This window comes from Delphinus delphis, chromosome X (assembly GCF_949987515.2).
Source record: "Delphinus delphis chromosome X, mDelDel1.2, whole genome shotgun sequence".
Lineage (NCBI taxonomy): Eukaryota > Metazoa > Chordata > Mammalia > Artiodactyla > Delphinidae > Delphinus > Delphinus delphis.
This window is the reverse complement of record NC_082704.1, coordinates 84,441,276-84,459,763: the sequence shown is the minus strand read 5'-3', so window position 1 is coordinate 84,459,763 and position 18,488 is coordinate 84,441,276. Positions and strand designations below refer to the sequence as shown.

The 18,488-nt window shown below is 37.3% G+C and overlaps 1 protein-coding gene across 1 annotated transcript in view; it reads left to right on the top strand.

Annotated features, from left to right (window-relative positions):
* CLCN5 (chloride voltage-gated channel 5) overlaps positions 1-18,488 on the top strand; it is a 159,526-nt gene that overhangs the window by 99,584 nt on the left and 41,454 nt on the right. The window contains exon 3 of the mRNA XM_060002985.1: positions 13,409-13,555. Within this exon, the coding sequence (XP_059858968.1) occupies positions 13,409-13,555 (147 nt within the window). The remainder of the gene's footprint in view (positions 1-13,408; positions 13,556-18,488) is intronic.

Sequence of the window (18,488 nt, the reverse complement as noted above, 5' to 3'; positions counted from 1 at the left end):
ACATTTTACAGCTCTAATGGCATTGTGCTTTTAATTTGAAATTCCATTTGTTCATTGCTGATATACAAGAAAGTAGTTGACTTTTGTATATTAACCTTGTATCCTGCAACCTTGCTAGAGTTAATCATTAGTTCCAGGAGTTTTTTTCTGTGTAGACAATCATGTTGTCTGTGAACAAAGACAGTTTTATTGCTTCCTTCCCAAACTGTATACCTTTTGTTTCCTTTAATTGTTATTGCATTAGTTGGGACTTCTGGTATGATGCTGAGTAGGAGTCGTGAGCACAGACATCCTTGTCTTATTCCTGGTCTTAGCAGGAAGGCATCTAGGTCCTTACCATTATGTTTAAAATGTTAGCTCTAGTTGAGGAAGTTCCCCTTCATTCCTGGTTTGTTGAGAGATTTTATCATGAATGGATGTTGGATTTTTGTCAAATGCTTTTTTTCTTTTTGCATCGATTGATATGTTCTTACGATTTTTCTTCTTTAGGCTTGTTGATGTAATGCATTATACTAATTGATTTTTTAATGGTGGACCTGCCTTGCATGCCTGAAATAAATCATACTTGGTTATGGCATATAACTCTTTTATACATTGTTGGATTTGATCTGCTAATATTTTGTTGAGGCTTTTTGCAACTGTGCTCATGTGAAATATTGTAGTTTTCTATTCTTGTCTTTGTCTTGTTTTGGTATTAAGATAATGCTAGTCTCATAAAATGAGTTAGGAAATAATCTCTCTGCTTCTATTTTTTGAAAGAGATTGTGGAGAATTGATATAATTTCTTTAAATGTTTGGTAGGATTCACTAGTGATTCCATCTGGGTCTGGTGCTTTCTGTTTTGGAAGGTTATTAGTGATTCAACTTATTTAATAGATATAAGCATATTCACTGATCTGTTTCTCTTTGTGTGAGTTTTGGTAGACTGTATTTTTCAAGGTATTAGTCCATTTCATCTAGGTTATCAAATTTGTGAGCATAGATTTTCTAATAATATTCCTTTATTATCTTTTTAATGTCCATAAGATGAATAGTGATGGTTCCTGTTTCATTTTTGACATTATTAATTTGTATCTTCTCTCTCTTTTTCTTAGTTAACCTGGCTATAGGTTTATTAATTTTATCGATCTGTTAAAAGAACCAACTCTTGGTTTTGTTGATTTATTTTATTAATTTCCTGTCTTCAGTTTCATCGATTTCTGCTCTAATTTTTATTATTTATTTTCTTGTGCTTACTTTGGGTTTAATTTGCCCTTCTTTTCCTAGTTTCCTAAGGTGGAAACTTAGAGGGTTGATTTTAGACCTTTCTTCTTTTCTAATATATGCATTGAATGCTATAAATTTCCCTCTAAGTGCTGGTTTTGCTGCTTCTCACAAATTTTGATTTTAAATTTTCATTTACTTCAAAATGTTTAATTTCTCTTGTGACTTATTCTTTGACCCATGTGTTATTTAGAAGTGTGTCCTTTAATCTCTAAGTATTTTCGGTTTTTCCAGCTACCTTTCTGTTGTTGATTTCTAGTTTAATTCCATTACGATCTGAGAGCAAACTTTGCATGATTTCTGTTTTTTTTTAATTGTTAAGGTGTATTTCAGGGCCCAGAATGTCATCTGTCTTTGTGAATGATCCATGTGAGCTTAAGAAGAAAGTGTAAAAAAAAAAAGTGTATTCTGCTGCTGCTGTTAGATGAAGGATTCTATATTTGCCAACTTGATTCAGTTGGTTGATGCTATTTAGTTCAGCTATGTATGTACTGATTTTCTGGTTCTGGATCTGTCCATTTCCAGTAGAGGGCTGTTGAAGTCTCCAACTATAATGGTGGGTTCATCTGTTTCTCTTTGCCGTTCTGTCAGTTTTCGCCTCATGTATTTTTATGCTCTGTTGTTAGGCACATACACATTAAGGATTCCTATGGCTTCTTAGAGAATTGACCCCTTTATCATTTTGTAATGTACCTCTTTATCCCTGATAATTTGCCTTGCTCTGAAGTTAGCTTTTTCTGAAATTAATATAGCTACTCTAGCTTCCTTTTAATTAGTGTTAGCATGGTTTCTTATAGACAACATAGTTGGGTGTTGTATTTTTATCCACTATGGCAGTCTCTGCCTTTTAATTGGTATATTTAATAGACTATTGATGTGTAAAGTGATTACTGATATGTTGAGTCCACATTATCTGCCATATTTGTTACTGTTTCCTATTTGTTGCCCTTGTTGTTTTCTTATTTTATCTTCCACTCTTTCTTTGCCTTCTAGTTTTAATTGAACATTTTGTGTGAGTCCATTTTTCCTCCTTTCTTAGCATATTAATCATACTTTTTCCTTTCCTTTTTATCTTTTTACTTTTTTTAGTGGTTGCCCTTATGTTTGCAATATACATTTACAGCTAATCTAAGTCTTCTTTCAAATAACACAATTCTACTTAATGAGTAATAATGCAAGTACCTTATTTTCAGAGTATTCCCACTTCCTCCCTCTGTCCCTTATAATATTCCTGTCTTTCATTTCACTTATCCATAAGATATCATCACTGAATATTGTTGCTGTTATTATTTTGCACAAACTGTTGTCTGTAGCTCAATTAAGAATTAAAAAATATTTTATTTTACTTTATTCTTTCTCTAGCACTCTTCCTTTCTTTACATAGATATGAGTTTCTGACCTCTATCATTTTTCTTTTTTCTAAAGAATATCTTTTAACATTTCCTGAAAGGCAGGTCTACTGCTGACAAATTACCTCAATTTTTGCTTTTCTGAGAAAAGTCTTTATTTCTCATTCAGTTTTGAAGGATAATTTCTCTGGATTCAGAATTCTTGATCCGTGGTTTTTTTCAATACTTCATATTTTTCACTCTTCTCTCTTCTTGATTGCATGGTTTCTGAAGAGAAGTCTGGTGTATTTCTTATCTTTGCTCTTCTATAGGTAAGGTGTTTATTCCTCTGGCTACTTTCAAGACTTTGATTTTCTGCAGTTTGGGTATTATATGCCTAGTTGTAGTATGTATGTATGTATATATTTATCCTCCTTCATGTTCTCTGAGCTTTCTGGACCTGTGGTTTTTATTGCTTCATTATTGCTTCATTATTATTGCTTCAAATATTTCTTTTGCAGCATTTCTTCTTGTTATTGCCGTTATGTGTATGTTACACCTTTTGTAATTGTCCCACAGCTCTTGATATTCTTTTTTTTCATTCTTCTTTTCTCTTGGCATTTCAGTTTTAGAAGTTTCTATTGACATTTCTTCAGACTTGCTGATCCTTTTCCTCTGCTGTGTTCAGTCTGTTGATGCATCTATCAAAGACATTCTTCACCTTTTTTTTTTACAGCATTTTTCATTTCTAGTATTTCCTTTTGATTTTTTCTTTTAGTTTCCATCTCTCTGTTTACATTACCCATCTGTTCTTGCATGTTGTCCACCTTTTCCAAGGCCCTTAGAATATTAATCATAGTTACTTTAAATTGCTGTTCTGAAAATTCCAACATTCCTTCCACATCTGACTCTGGTTCTGATGCTTGCTCTGTCTCTACATGCTGTTTTTGTTTTTTTTTCTGGTCTTTTAGTATGCCTTGGAATTTTTTTTGAAAGCTGGACAATGATATACTGGGTAAAAATAACTAAAGTAAATAGGCCTTTAGTGTGAGATTTTATGTTTATCTGGATGGGGGTTAGGATATGTTTACTGTTTGCTGTATCTGTATGTGTCAGAGGCTAAAATTTTCTCTAATGTCTTTGTTTTTGTCCCTCATATGTATTTGGGTTTTGCAGTTCTTATAGTTATATTCTCCTATTGTTATTCATGAGCCCTGTTGATGTTTTAGTAAGGCATGGAGGAAGGGATGTGTTCTATAGTCCTATGATTAGGTTTCAGTCTTTTAGCAAGCCTGTGCCCCCTTGACTGTGAACTTCACAGGTGCTTCTCAGTTTTATTTTCTTTTGTTTTTTCTCCTTTATGTGAGACAGGAAGGCTGGAGGGAGCTAGACTTCAGTTTTCCTTTCCGCTAAGTTGGTTAGGCGTTGGTAAAATAGTTTCTCCTGAGGATCAGCCTTGTAAAAAGAAGAGAATGCCCTGTTCATTTTCCTGCCCCTACTGGAAGCACGAGGGGATTTTTCTCTGGTCTTCACTGGGCCTTTTCGAGTTCTTAACTCTCAAATTTGTCCACACTAAGCCTCTAGCTATTCTTCAATTACAGTTTAGGTTCTCCTACCCTGGCACTGGTTCTCAAAGAGGGTTCCGCTAGTGTAAGCTATGATTCTCTGTATCCGCCTGTCTGTCTCCCTAAGTTTGGAGACGGTAGTTTGTCCTGTAATCTGAGTTCTCTGATGGATCTAAGGAGAGTTGTTGATTTTCAGTTTGTTCAGTTTTTTCTCATTGTGAGGATGAGAATGAGAACTTCCAAGCTCCTTATTACATTCTTGACCAGAAATCCTCCTTTAATCTTTACTTGAATATGTGCATCCACCTTTTTTATTACCTTTATCAATGATGACACAGATTTGTTCCTCTGTTCTTTTCACTTCATTTTATTACATACATTCCCTGATGCAAAATGTTATTTATTTTACTACATATCAATTAATCCATTTTGTATGTGTCCATGGTCAGAAATAACTTTGCCTGTCCACCACATCTGGAATGAATATACTATTCTGTGTTATTTTAAAAATCAACCCTAAAAAAACCCATTTGGAATTTATCACAATGTGGTATATGTTGTAATTGTACATTGTTTTCCATTTTGATATCTAGCAATCCCTCAACTATTTACTAAAAAGTGGTTGATCCTTTCCTTATAGTTGTGTTGCTTCTGGTTTATCAGCTATTAAGTTCGTAAAATAGTGCGTGTCCACTGCTAGAATCTCTATTCTTAATCCAGTGCCATAAGGTTTTGATGATTGTTTCTTTGTAGAAGATTAAAATCTGACAGGTTATGTTTGCCATATTTACTTAAGAAAATATATACACTAGTATCCTTGCCTACTTATTCTTCCAGGTAAAGTTCACTATCAATCTTTCAAGTTATCTAAAGGATGCCATAGGGACTCTAGATTAATATATAGTTGTAATACAATTCAGATTGGTGTCTGTTTTGTTCTTACTATATTTAGACTTTCTATCCATGAGCATGATACTTCTTTGTTGATTTATGTCATTCTTTTTTTCCTCCTACTTGGATTTTATAAATTTTACAGTAATATTGTGTTTCAAGTGTATGTCTCTATCATAAATAAATTATTGTATTTTCTAGTTCTGTGATAGTACATGGGAATGCAGTTGTTTTTTTGTCTATTTGCCTTATAATTTCTGAATTCATTTATTACCTTTAGTTATTTTTAGTTAATATTTTTAGAGCTGTATAGATATGTATTCATGCAATCCAAACATCAAAATATATTTCTTCCTTTCCTATATGCATTCTTCACTTTTTTCCTCTTAAAGTTTTCTTTTACCATGTTAAATATAATAGGCAACAGGAGGCATCATTATCTTCCTGTATTAAGGGGAATGAGATTTTGCTTCTTGGTTTTAATTTAAATTTTCTGTATCATGTCAAGAAACAAATTTTCCACCTGGAATATTTTTAAAATATTTTAATCTGGAATAAATATAAACTTTTAAAATCTGTTCTTGACATCTGTTGAGATAATTATGGCTTTTAAAATTTTATCTGTTAGTCTGATAAATGATGTCGACAATTTCCCTTGTGATATCAGTCTTGTGTTCTTGGAATAAACTCTCCTTATTTATAGTAGGCAAATCTTTCAATGTAATGCTATATTTCAGTTTCTTAAAGTTTATTTTGGTGTTTTACTCATATATTCCAAAGTGAAAGTGATCTATAAAATATGAGTGGTGTCTTTGTCAGGCCTGGCAGGCTCTTGTCCTTGAACTTCAGGGTGCTTCTCTAGCCATCTTATTTGTCACTCTTGAAAGCCTTTCTATCAGAGTGTTACCATATTTGAAGAATCTCTGAGGGAATTCCCTGGTGGTCTAGTGGTTAGGACTTGGCACTTTCACTGCAGGGGCCTGAGTTCGATCCCTGGTTGGGGAACTAAGATCCCACAATCTATGTGGCACAGCCAAAAAAAAAAAAGAAAGAAAGAAAGAAAGAATTTCTGAGATAAAACCAAAGAAATGCTAAGGGACAATAGCATATTATTGTTTCAATTTTAATTTCTCTGAATTTTTAAAACCCCTTTCCCCGTTTCCTTTAATAAATTATCTACTTACCAATATCTTTTGCCCTTTCATCTGTTGGGATTCAGTTTTAATGATTTGAACAATCTCTTTATATATCAAGGCTATTTCTCCTTTGGAAAAATATTTATAGGAAATATTAGTTTGCTTCACTTCCACTTCCTTCATCTGTCAACACGGTCTCATCTGACTGGTTTGTCCTCTTCCTCCTTCTTACCAGTCATGAGTGTTGCCCAAGTATGGTTTCTCCATTCTGTGTTCTTTCTCTCCTTTAACAATTCTCAAAGAGTGGTCTGTGCTTCCTGAGACCCTGTCATGGGGTCTGCAAAATCAAAACTATTTTCATATTAATATTAAGATTTTCTTTGCCTTTTTCATTCTCATTTTCTCATGAATATGCAGTGGAGTTTTCTAGAGGCTGTATGACAGGTGCTGATGTCATTGCTCTGATGGCTAATGGAATATGTGTCCTCTTAAAGCAGACATTAAAAAGATTTGTGGGAATTCTCTGGTGGTCCAGTGGTTAGGACTCTGAGCTTCCACTGCAGGGGGCCCGGGTTCGAACCCTGGTCAGGTAACTAAGATCTTGCAAGCAGCGTGGTGAGGCCAATAAATAAATAAAAGTAAGAATAAAAAATTTAAAAATCTAAAAAATTAAAAAATAAAAAGATTTGCAAAATGCCTCTCACTAATTTTTTTTGGAAAATATAGATTTTTTTTCCAAAAGTTAACATAAACATATAATGGGAGGAGTATTATTATATTTAAATACATTAATAAATATTTATTTTGAACATTTCTGGGGTTTGATTTCTAATTCAGTAAATATCTATAGATAGAACCCCTATAAATACAAGCTCTTTAGGTCCCTCAATAATTTTGAGGACTAAAGGGATCCTGAGACCAAAAAATTTGAGAACTGCTGTTCTCGTACTGCCTGCTCTGAGTTCTGTTTTTTCTCATAACCCCTACTTGTCTGTGAGGATGACTCCCAGATGAAGACCACACTGTGAGAAGAAGCATTGTTATTTCCTCCTGGAACTTTTTACTTGAAATTTTGACAGGTAGAGAAGGTGACTTGGGTTAGGATTGGCCCAAACCTCTGAAATAAGGCACCTCAGAGACTACTGTCCAAGATTTGCATTTCATTTCTGCCTCTCAAAATAAAGTAACTAAAACTGGAATCGGAGTATAATCTAGATTATTTACTGAGCTCTCTTTGTGTCAGGCACTTAGGAATACAGATTTAAGGTACCCTGTCCTCAAGTAGCTCAAAGTATAGTGGGTAGAAAAAGGGTGATTTTATGTATGTGCCAGTTCTTGTCACCTTCAATGTTATACTTAGGATTGACTTAATGTTCTTTCTTTTAAATGATAAGACAATACTTGTATCTTGGTAGGTTGTATAATGCCTCTCTTACCCTTTTTTCCTTTTGCATCCTCCCTTTTCCACATTTGTGGTATCTGGCATATTACGTACATGGAATGCCATGTGCAGGTCAACAGTTATCGTTCTTGAACCAAAATAAGAAATAGAAAAGTTTATTGCTTCTTTGTGTTTGTTAGCATTGGAATATGTGACATACTTTATATTTTTATTTGAAGGGTTGTGGGTATCAGCCTGCCCATTGGTTTATACATTTGCTTTTGCCAAATGGGCTAGTTGAGATGGAGGTATTAATTTGTTTGTACCAACATGTGTTGCTGTCACTAGTTAAACAAGATGCTAGTATGCCATACCACAAATTAGCACCATCCCACCCCATCCCCACCTGGCTCTTTCAGTACAGCTGTTGGGAATATGCACTCCTCCTCCCCTTTTCCCCCTTCTTCCTCCATCCTAAATGACCTACGTTGAAACTGGAAGTGGTGAACTGCCTTCCTAGCCTTTTCATCCTCTCTCTTCCAGTCCACTGCTGCCACACTTACCTCCTAAAGTTATGTTTTTATCATGTTGCTCCTCAAAAACTACAGCGACTCCATTGGCTTCCCAACCATTTGCTCACATACAGCTACCCTGTCCTCTAGTCAAGCACAGATGCCAGCCTCATTCTCATCTCAAGCCTTTGGCCATTTTGTTTCCTGGTCCTCGAATACCTTCTTTCCTCCATGAAGGCTTCTCTAGCTTACAATCTCCCTTCCATTTTCTAAATGCCAGTTTCACTTTTATTCTAGCAGTTTAACACTTAGCTGTTGTATAATTACATTATGTGGAAGTTTCCTCCCCAACTAGATAATAAATTCTTGAGAGCAGTGACAGGGTAACAGATGTTTTTTGTATCCTTAATCCTCTACCCTCATAGTGCAAGGCATAGATTTATTGAGTATTGGCTATGTAAATATGTTGACTGGCTATTAACCATTCCTCCCCAACTAGAATCCTCCTCAATAAGCATTTATTGAATACCTTCTCTGGAACAACACTAGAGTTGTTAAGACCACAAAAATGAGAAGGATACGGTGTAGTCACAAGACTCAAGTGGAAGAGATTATGCAATCAGCATAGATGTCTGAACAAAGGGAGTGTTGAGGAAAAGCTTGTATGAGCTGGCCCGAGATGGATTGAAGGGGATTTCACCAGGCTAAAAAGAGGATGGGGGCTGGGTGGGATTTCAGATAGAATATATGGCCTGAGCAAAGGTATGGAGGTGTTAAAGTACATGGCCTATGTGGAGTATAACAAATCTATGGCAGGAGATAAGTCTGTCTGGGTAGATGGGATCTAGATTTGATAGGGCTCTGAATACCATACAAAGAAATGTAAACTTGACCCAAAAGGCAATGGGGAACCAGCTTATGATTTTAAGCAAGAAGGTGACAAAAGGCACTGAAAGTGTCAGCTATGTAATGCAGATATCAACCAAACATTTTTCCCTGTTTGCCCTCCCCCCATAACCCTTCCTTGTATGACGAGCCCTATAGTAATCCACTAGTTGGGATAATAAATCCTGTTACTTTGTTCCTGGTCTACCCTAAATTCCGGCTGACCTCAGGCTTGTGACCATCTAGAGGTTTGATTTATTCCAGATGTGCCATTCTCTGGACTGACATGTCATAGGGAAGCCCCAGAGTGTTATGGAAAGAGCAATAGGCTTGGAGTTCAACTAAATGCAGGATCAAATCTCAACTTGGAGGAACTTTAAATTATTTCCTCATTATTCTGCTGCTTTAACTTTTTGTCTGGAACTTTTTTATATCTGCAAAATAAAACCAACTACTACCAGAATGGATTATCCACGGGCAAAATATCACTTTGAGTTTTACTGATTATGTTCTTTTTCTTTGTTGAACTCCAGTTTGTTGCATCTGTTTTGCTTGATCTGCTTGCTGCTTCTAATTTTCTTTTGTTGACCCTTTATTTCTATGTACTTATTAAGGAAGCACTTTATAACCCAAACACTGAACCAGATAACTGTTCCATGAAATGTTTGAAATGAGGCAGCTCAATTTAGCTGGGTTGTTCTGTGTCAGTGGGTTACAGGAAGGAGTTTGTAAGGTCCTAATGGGGAAACGGAAGAGTTTTCCAGCTTCTCCTTTGTTGAGTCTTCATCTTGTAGCGTCATTATTTTGTTTTAATGAATTCCCAGAACAATAGGTACACCTTCTGAAAATATGACTACAGGACATATTCCAAAGCCAAATATAAATTATTTTTGGACTCCCCATACTTTTTCTTCCTATGATTTGTGTGGCTAATGTAGAGTTGCTGAAACTGTGTATTTTAAATCATTTCCTGAATGAAGCACATAACCAGTGAAGAGAGAGGGAAAGGATTCTGCATCATTTTGCAAATTTTCTTGCCTACTTTCAGTGCTAGTCACTGGAATTCACAGGCGTTGGATGAATTTAAACAGAAAGAAAATCTCTCAAGTTCTTCTCATCAGCTAAAATGGTGCTCGTTTTCCGTTAAGATTTCTAGAAACCTGGAATACCTACTTTTGAGATTGCTTTTATAGGTTCGTTGAACGTAGTAAATCCCAGAGTTAGACAAATATTAAGTGCAACTATTGACTCTGATGCCACCTACATTTAAAAGGGAAAGTTGATATGAGGGGTGAGGGCAGGAAACATGCTTTGTTTGGATTTTGTTATTTGTGTTTAGGCTAATGTTATTTCTGCTTGTTTTTCATTTTCATCCTGTTGAGTTTGAAGCAGCAACGGAAGTGTCAAATGGAATTCTTGGGAATTAAGGACTGGAGCTTGAGATAGAGATGAGGGCTAGAGATAGTAGGTTTCCTTAAAGGATAAGATAAAGTAACTCAGAGTAAGGCAGGTAAGGATCTGCTATCTCAGTCAGATCAAGAACAAAATAGAGAGACTAATTTTTTTCTTAAATAAAGATTAAAGACACTTCCTCCTGGATGACAGGAGGGAAGACTGAGAGATTCAGAATTTCCTGTGTCGTTGGTAATAGGAAAAACCTGCTAAGGATCCGTGGTAGTCAGGTTAGACTTGGAAGCAGCGGCAGAGTCCGCTTTTTCACCCTCTTGCTTAGAATCATAATTCAGAGGAATTCGTGTAAGTGCATTTTTGCAGGTGTGCTCAGAGAAGGGGCGTGAAGGAAGCAGGATAGAGCAGGAGGAAGAGTCTAGCGAGGATGAAGGATTGGCTGGCAGCGAGGGAGCTGGGCTGAAGATGCAAAGCATGGATTCTTAGTATCCTAGGAAACATTTGATCCACATAGGAAGGTTAGAGGTTTTGTAGCTGAGGGAATGGTTTTATGATAGATAATTTTCTAAATTATTAGTACCTCTGGGTAAATGACCCTACCGTCTCCACCTGACCATATGTCACCATGGAAGCATGGTAATGTTCCTGGAGAACCTGTTGTTTAGATTCATGTCTGCACAGAGTTCAAGCTATTGGTGTATACTAAAGAATGTTGTTGAGAATGTGTTTCTTTTATTTATATTCATCCTTATCCATAAGTGAATGGCAGATTTCCCTTAGAATATCTGTTCTCTTGATTTCAGTCATCACCTTGATGTTGATAACTCCCAAGTCTTTGCCTCTCAATCTTCATCTCATCTGGCCTACCCAGCATCATTTCTGTATCTGTCCCACTATCCCACAATGCTTCATACATAATAGGTGGTTCATAAATGTCACTCATGCTGACCTCCTCCTTCAGGCTGACCTCTTTATCATAAGTGAGATGTTGTGAAATTGAACACATGATTTGGAGCTTACCGTCTTTTAAAAACACTAACTGGGCAGGTTACTTAGTCTCTCTGAGCTTTGGTTTCCTCATCTGCACTAGGAGTGCTAATGCCACAGCTTAGGAACGCTGGAAAAATTAAGTGAAAGCGTTCACTTTAAGCGCATGGCCCAGGGCCTGAAAATTAATTGAAGTCCTGGTAAATGTTGCTTATTTCTCCTTTATGCTCAATGTTTAAAATATTTAATTTAACTGCTGTGATTCCAATTTTTTTAGGCCTAACATTTAATTAATTAATTTTAAATTAATTAATTAACTATGGCTGCTCAGGGTCATCATTGCAGTGCACGGGCTTCTCTAGTTGTGGCGTACGGGCTCTCCAGTTGCAGTATGTGGGATCTTAGTTCCCCGACCAGGGATCAAACCCGGGCTCCCTGCATTGGGAGCACAGAGTCTTAACCACTGGACCACCAGGGAAGTCCCCCTAAAGTTTAATTTAACGTATTTGGTATTTACCACATTCTTGCACATAATTCTGATAACCCAGAGTAAGAAGTTTCTTAAAAGAGTATTATTTAGGGCTTCCCTGGTGGTGCAGTGGTTAAGAATCCGCCTGCCAATGCAGGGGACACGGGTTCGAGCCCTGGTCCGGGAAGATCCCACGTGCCATAGAGCAGCTAAGCCTGTGCACCACAACTACTGAGCCTGTGTCTGGAGCCCGTGAGCCACAACTACCGAGCCCGCTTGCCACAACTTCTGAAGCCCGCGCGCCTGAAGCTCGTGCTCCAGAACAAGAGAAGCCACCACAATGAGAAGCCCACACACCACGACGAAGAGGCACCCCCGCTCACTGCAACTAGAGAAAGCCTGCACACAGCAACAAAGACCCAATGCAGCCAAAAATAAAATGAATGAATGAATGAATGAAATTTTAAAAAATAGTATTATTTGCCTAATCGAATAGAACTTTGCTGGCTATGAAACTTGATCAAGATTTCATCAAAAACTGGGGTGATGGTGGTGCAGGGCTAGATAAAGTTGGCTGTAATGCTGTTTTTCTTTTTTTTTTAAATGATCAATATACTAAGATTTTTTTGAATAAAATTTTATGATCTGAAGATTCCCACTTGGGATGTGGAAAGTGTTTCATCTTTAATATTAAATTCTTGAGCAGAGAACAACATTGAACAGCACAGTATGCCTCTTTTTCCCAGTATTTCTGTGCATCTATATTGTGTTAAGAACTCTGGGAGAGCCGGAGGCATAAAATAATATTTTTCCACTCCCAGATGGCTAGCACATTTCTGAATACTGCTGTCTAGTTTTTATTTCAGATTTTTATTGTGAACTCCCATGAGTTTTGTATGCATGTCCTCATTTGATTTGCTTATTTGCAATGGTTCTCAAAAAACCAATATCAACTACATTGTAAGGGTAGTGGTATGTTATATCTGGAGGGTAACTGACTATGCTAAGTAGTTTGTGTGTCTATACTGTCAAAGTAAGAGCACGAAAGAGGACATACGAATAAGTGGTAACCCAAAAGGTGAAAACTACCCAAATGTCCATCAACTGATAAATGGATAAATAAAATGTGGTATATCCATACAATAGGTGTTATTCAGTTCTAAAAAGGAATGTCATACTGATACATGCTACAGCATGGATGAGCCTTGAGAAAATTATGAGAAGTGAAAGAAGCCAGACACAAAAGCCCACATCTTATATGATTACATTTATATGAAATATCCAGAATCAGCAAATCACAGACACAGAAAGAGAACAGAGGTTATAAGGGGCTGGGGTGGGAGGGAGATGGGGAGTTATGTTTACTGGGTAGCAAGTTTCTGTTTGAGATAATGAAAAATTTCTGGAAATGGATAGTGATGATTGCATATCATTGTAAATGTGCTAAATGCTACTGAATTGCCAGTTTAAAATGGTTTAAATGGTAAATTTTATGTTATGTGTATTTACCACAATAAAAAAAGAATAAGTGGTAAGGGACTTGGAAATCATTGTAATAAGCCTCCTGTTTTTTTTTCTGTACAGGAGCCATGGATAACAGAGGCTTTCAGCAGGGGAGTTTCAATAGCTTCCAGAGCAGCTCCAGTGATGAGGACTTGATGGACATACCAGGGACAGCTATGGATTTCTCCATGAGAGATGATGTTCCTCCCTTAGATGGAGAAATAGAAGGTATCATTACTGCTGATGACAATTTATCTTTTTAAAAGTTATTTCCAATGTACATACAATAACATTTATTTATCTCCTGGCACACAGTCCTATGAATTTTAACACATGTGTAGATACTTGTAATCACCACCACTGACAGGATAAGAACAGTTCAACACCCCCAAAGCATTCCTTCTTATTACCCTTTGCAGTCAGTCCTCCCTGACCCCCAAGCCCTGGTAACCACTGATTTGTTCTCTGTCCCATAGTTTTTCCTTTCTGAGAATGTCATATACATGGAGTCACATAGTTTCAACTTTTGAGACTGACTTCATTCACTCAGCTTAATGCCTTGGAGATTCATTTAAGTTGTTCATTCCTTTCTCTTGCTGAGTAGTATACCCCGGAGTGGGATCACTGGATTGTGTGATAAATGTATGCTGAACTTTGTAAGTAACTGCCAAACCATTTTTCAGAGTGGCTGTACCATTTTGCATCTGAACTAGCCATGTATGGTAGTTCTTCCACTTGTTCTGCTCTTAGTATTTTCAGTAATTTTAATTTTAACCGTTCTAACAGCTATGTAGTGTTATCTCATCACGGTTTTAATTTCATTTCCCTAACGGTTTATGATGTTGAACATCATTTCATGTGCTCATCTGCCAACCTTATATCCTCTTCGATGAAGTGTCTGTTCAAATCCTTTCCCCTTTTTATAATTGTTTTCTTATTATCTGGAATATATTTATAAAATGAGAATTCCCCTTATCTATTATTTGGTTATGCAGTAACATCATTCTCTTCATTGGCTGCATACAATTTCATGGTATAGCTGTACCATAGTTTACTTAACCAAGCTTCTATTGTTGCACATTTCAGTTGCTTCCAATCTCTTGCTATTACAAACAGTGCCACAATGGACAACCATGTGCGTGTGTGTGTGTGTGTGTGTGTGTATCTTTTAAGTGTATGAGAGCATTTCTGTAGCATGAGTGTGTAAGAGTGCTTATTTCCCCTTTCACCAGCCTTGCTGGTGCTAAATATTATAATTCTTTTTTCATCTTTACAATATGATAAATAAATAAATACATCCCTATTATTGTTTTAATTTTCAATTTTTAAAATTAATGAGCTTGAGCATATTTTCATGTTTATTAACCATTTAAATTTCTTTTTCTGGGGAATTCCCTGGTGGTCCAGTGGTTAGGACTTTGCACTGTCACTGCCGAGGGCTTGAGTTCAATCCCTGGTCAGGGAACTAAAACCCCACAAGCTGTGCGGTCTGGCCAAAAAAAATTCTTTTTCTGGAAGTTTCCTGTTCATATGATGTTCCTATTTTTCTAATGGGCTGATTATCTTTTCTTATTTTCTCTCACACTTTTTTTTTGTTGTTGCGGTATGCAGGCCTCTCACTGTTGTGGCCTCTACCATTGCAGAGCACAGGCTCCGGATGCGCAGGCTCAGTGGCCATGGCTCACGGGCCCAGCCGCTCCACGGCATGTGGGATCTTCCCGGACCGGGGCACGAACCCGTGTCCCCTGCATCGGCAGGTGGACGCTCAACCACTGTGCCACCAGGGAAGCCCTTTTCTTATTTTTTTATAAGAGCCCTTTATATTATTATTATTAATCTTTTGTCTAATGTAGGTTGAATATGTATATTTTCTATTTCTGGTTTGCTTTTGTTAACTTTGTTTTTTTTAATCTACAAATATTTTAAAATTTTTGTATAGCTAGGTATATAACCCTTTTATGACTTCTGAGTTTCTTGTTGTAATTAGAAAGGACTGTATCACTTTAAGATTAAATTTATATACTTTATTGTCTGGTTCTTTAAGTGATTGGGATTGCCATTCTCAAAGTGAAATCAGGGGACAAGAAACTACTGTCAGAATTCATTATTTAGCAAATTTGTATTAAGGGCCTATGACATTACAGATATTTTGCTAGGTTCTGGGAATTAGCAAGGCTTTAAGGCACCATCCCTGCCTTCATGAAGTTGATTCTAGCTAGCCTAACAGACACATAAGTACTTATGATAGTACCTACCTACCTACCTACCTCTTAAGAGTTGTTTTCAGGATTAAATGAGATAATAACATATAAAGTGCTTATGTACCCAGCATAGAGTTAATGCTCAATAAAATGTTAGCTATCATAATCATCAGCATTATTATGTCTATTATAACCCTATATTACAAGGACTTAGCAGAGGACGCATTCTCTCTCTCTCTCTCTCTCTCTCTCTCTGTGTGTGTGTGTGTGTGTGTGTGTGTGTGTGTAGGATTGGAAAAAATTTCACAGAAAAGGTGTGTTTGAGAAGGGCCTTGAAAGGTAAATTATTTGGTAGGAGGAAGAGCATTTGAGGCAGAAAGCAAGCTTTTACAGAGATAGCAACAGGCATAATATACAGAGGTATAAAAAGACAGAATATAAGCCCAAATAAGTAAATTGGGGCCTGAATGTCATGCTGAGAAGTTTGAATTAACCTTATTGTCACTGTGAGGACACAACTCCTTCACATACTCATTCAACAAATACTTTTCGAGCACCTGGTATGAACCAGGTACTGCTATAGGCACTGGGAATACAGTGGCAGGATTAACATAGATAAGATGCAAGCTGATCTGGAATTTAGATCTAGTTGGGTAAATAAACAGATTCTCTAGTTAATTACACATTGTGATAAGTTTGAGGATGGAAATAAACTGAATGATAATAGATGATAACTGGGGAATACCACAATAGTTGGAAAGGTCAGGGAAGGCTCCTCTGAGGGGAGGTGCCCAACTTGGGATGAATATACAGGTAAGAAAACCACAGGTTCAAAAGGATAACAAGAAATTTGCCTGGTAAAGGTACCTCAGGGCAGTGACAGTAGAAGAGAGCCCCTGAATTTAAAGTTCATAAAAGAAAGGTACTCATGGTTTGGTATTTAGTGGGTTTTCCTATTTGCCTACTAATATAAAAGGGACATGTGTGTGTCATGTCCATTTATGAGTACTTACAACCACAGTGAGTCAGTCATACCAATTACTGGCTCTAGTGAAGTGGTCAGTTAGGGTATCCATTAGCTTAAACTGGCTACCTCTACTTAAGCCTTCCGGCTAAACCAGAGTGGTTTAGCATAGTTACCATCATTGCTTCTAATGAAAAATGATTTCATATGGCATCTGTATGACCAAAGTAGTTTTTCTGTGTTCACGTTGCTCTGGGTAGGTGATTGGGGCAAGTATCCATTATTCCTATTTAATAAACTAGAAAACTGAGGCAGACAAGATTTTGACATTGCTTATGATTGTGGAATATAGTTTTAGGTGAGTAGTCCTTCATCACTTATCACTAGCCTTTACAGGAGAATTACTACTTGTGGCTTCCAACGTCTGACCGTATAATAATGAGGCTGTTTTCCATGAGCCACACACAAAAATCAGTCCACTTACAATACTCCGTAGTGTTATAATTTTCTTGCTTTGCTTTTTAATTGTTCTTATTTTATTTAATGTTTTCACATGGGATTTCCTAGTGAACACAACAACAGAAAAAAAAAGGTCATAAAGTCCTTGGTATTTGGTGGTGAAACTGTGCATAAAATATTACACTTTGTACCAGGCACAATGGCACGTACTAAAAAGATTAGTTAAAAGGAGCTTGAAAGGCAGTAGAAGTGGTCCTTGTTTTCCAGATGGCTGGAGGGATTGATTTATGAGTAATGAATAAATAAATTATGCATGTCATGGTTAAATGCATCTGAGGTAGTGTTATAGTAGTCTGTAAATTAGAAGAAACATAAACACAGAGATCTGAAAGAAGGGGAGGAGGAGGCAAATAGAAAAAGGGTTTGAGTAACAGGAAGAAATTCAGAGCTATTCTCATAGTCCATCTGTTCTCACTTGCCTGCCTCCGCAGCCTGGAACTCCTGGTCAGCAATTCAGCGATTCATTCATTTATGGAACACCCAGATACAAACTGTGTTGTTTTGGTAACGTTCTTCGATTCTCTTTTCCCCCTCGCTTCCTTGTCTTTCTACCTAGCATGCCTTGCTGCTACTCCCTAACTGTAGAATGAGGAGACATTCCTGGCAGAAAGAGCAGCACAGGTAAAGGCACATAGCAGCATGAGAGAGCGTCCTCTGCTCAAGAAACAGAGTCTGTATGTCTGAGGCCTGAGACTCCAAGGGTGGGGATGGTGAGAGTTGGAGCAGGATATAGGCTGGGTGATCTAGTTAGAAATCTAGGTGGGGTCCAGATTGTCTGTGCTTTTGGACCTCATCTTGTAACCAAGGAGTCACCAAATGATTTAAAAGCAGAGGAATGATGTGATCAGATCGGTGTTTTAGAGAATTATGGCAGTGTGGAAGATAGGTTCAGGGGAAGAGTATGCTGGAGACTGGAAGACCAGTTAAACTGTTAGTTTTGAACAATCTAGGCAAAAGAGCAAAGGCCTGAATTAGGACAGCAGGAAATGGAGAGGGGGAAAGAATAAGTTCTGGAGAAATTTCAGAGTGGGGATCAATAGGACCAATTAGACATGGAGAATAAACCAGAAGAGACACAGATGACTTCAAAGCCCAGGTGGAGCATGAGCAGGCCATTTCCCTCTCACGTGTGAAAACATGCCCAGACCACCCCTGCCAGCCTCAGCATAACCTCCCGATGTCCCAGGGAAGGGAAAAATCTTTTAAAATGAAAAACATGACGGTGCATGAAATCCACCATGGAAGCTGTGAAACAGTTCTGTTTGTTCTGCCCCGCTGTAAAGAAAGATCATAGTATTCCTTCAGAGAGAAACAGAAAACATCTTAGGCTTCAGCTCATGGAGAATCCTCCCTTCATCATCTCAGTTAGGCTCTCCCAAACTGACTCATTTGTGTGGATGGTGCCAGGAGGAGAAGGAAAGGGAATTTGGGAACCGTCACCCTCATAATATTCAAACTTCCCTAAACGCTTAGCCTA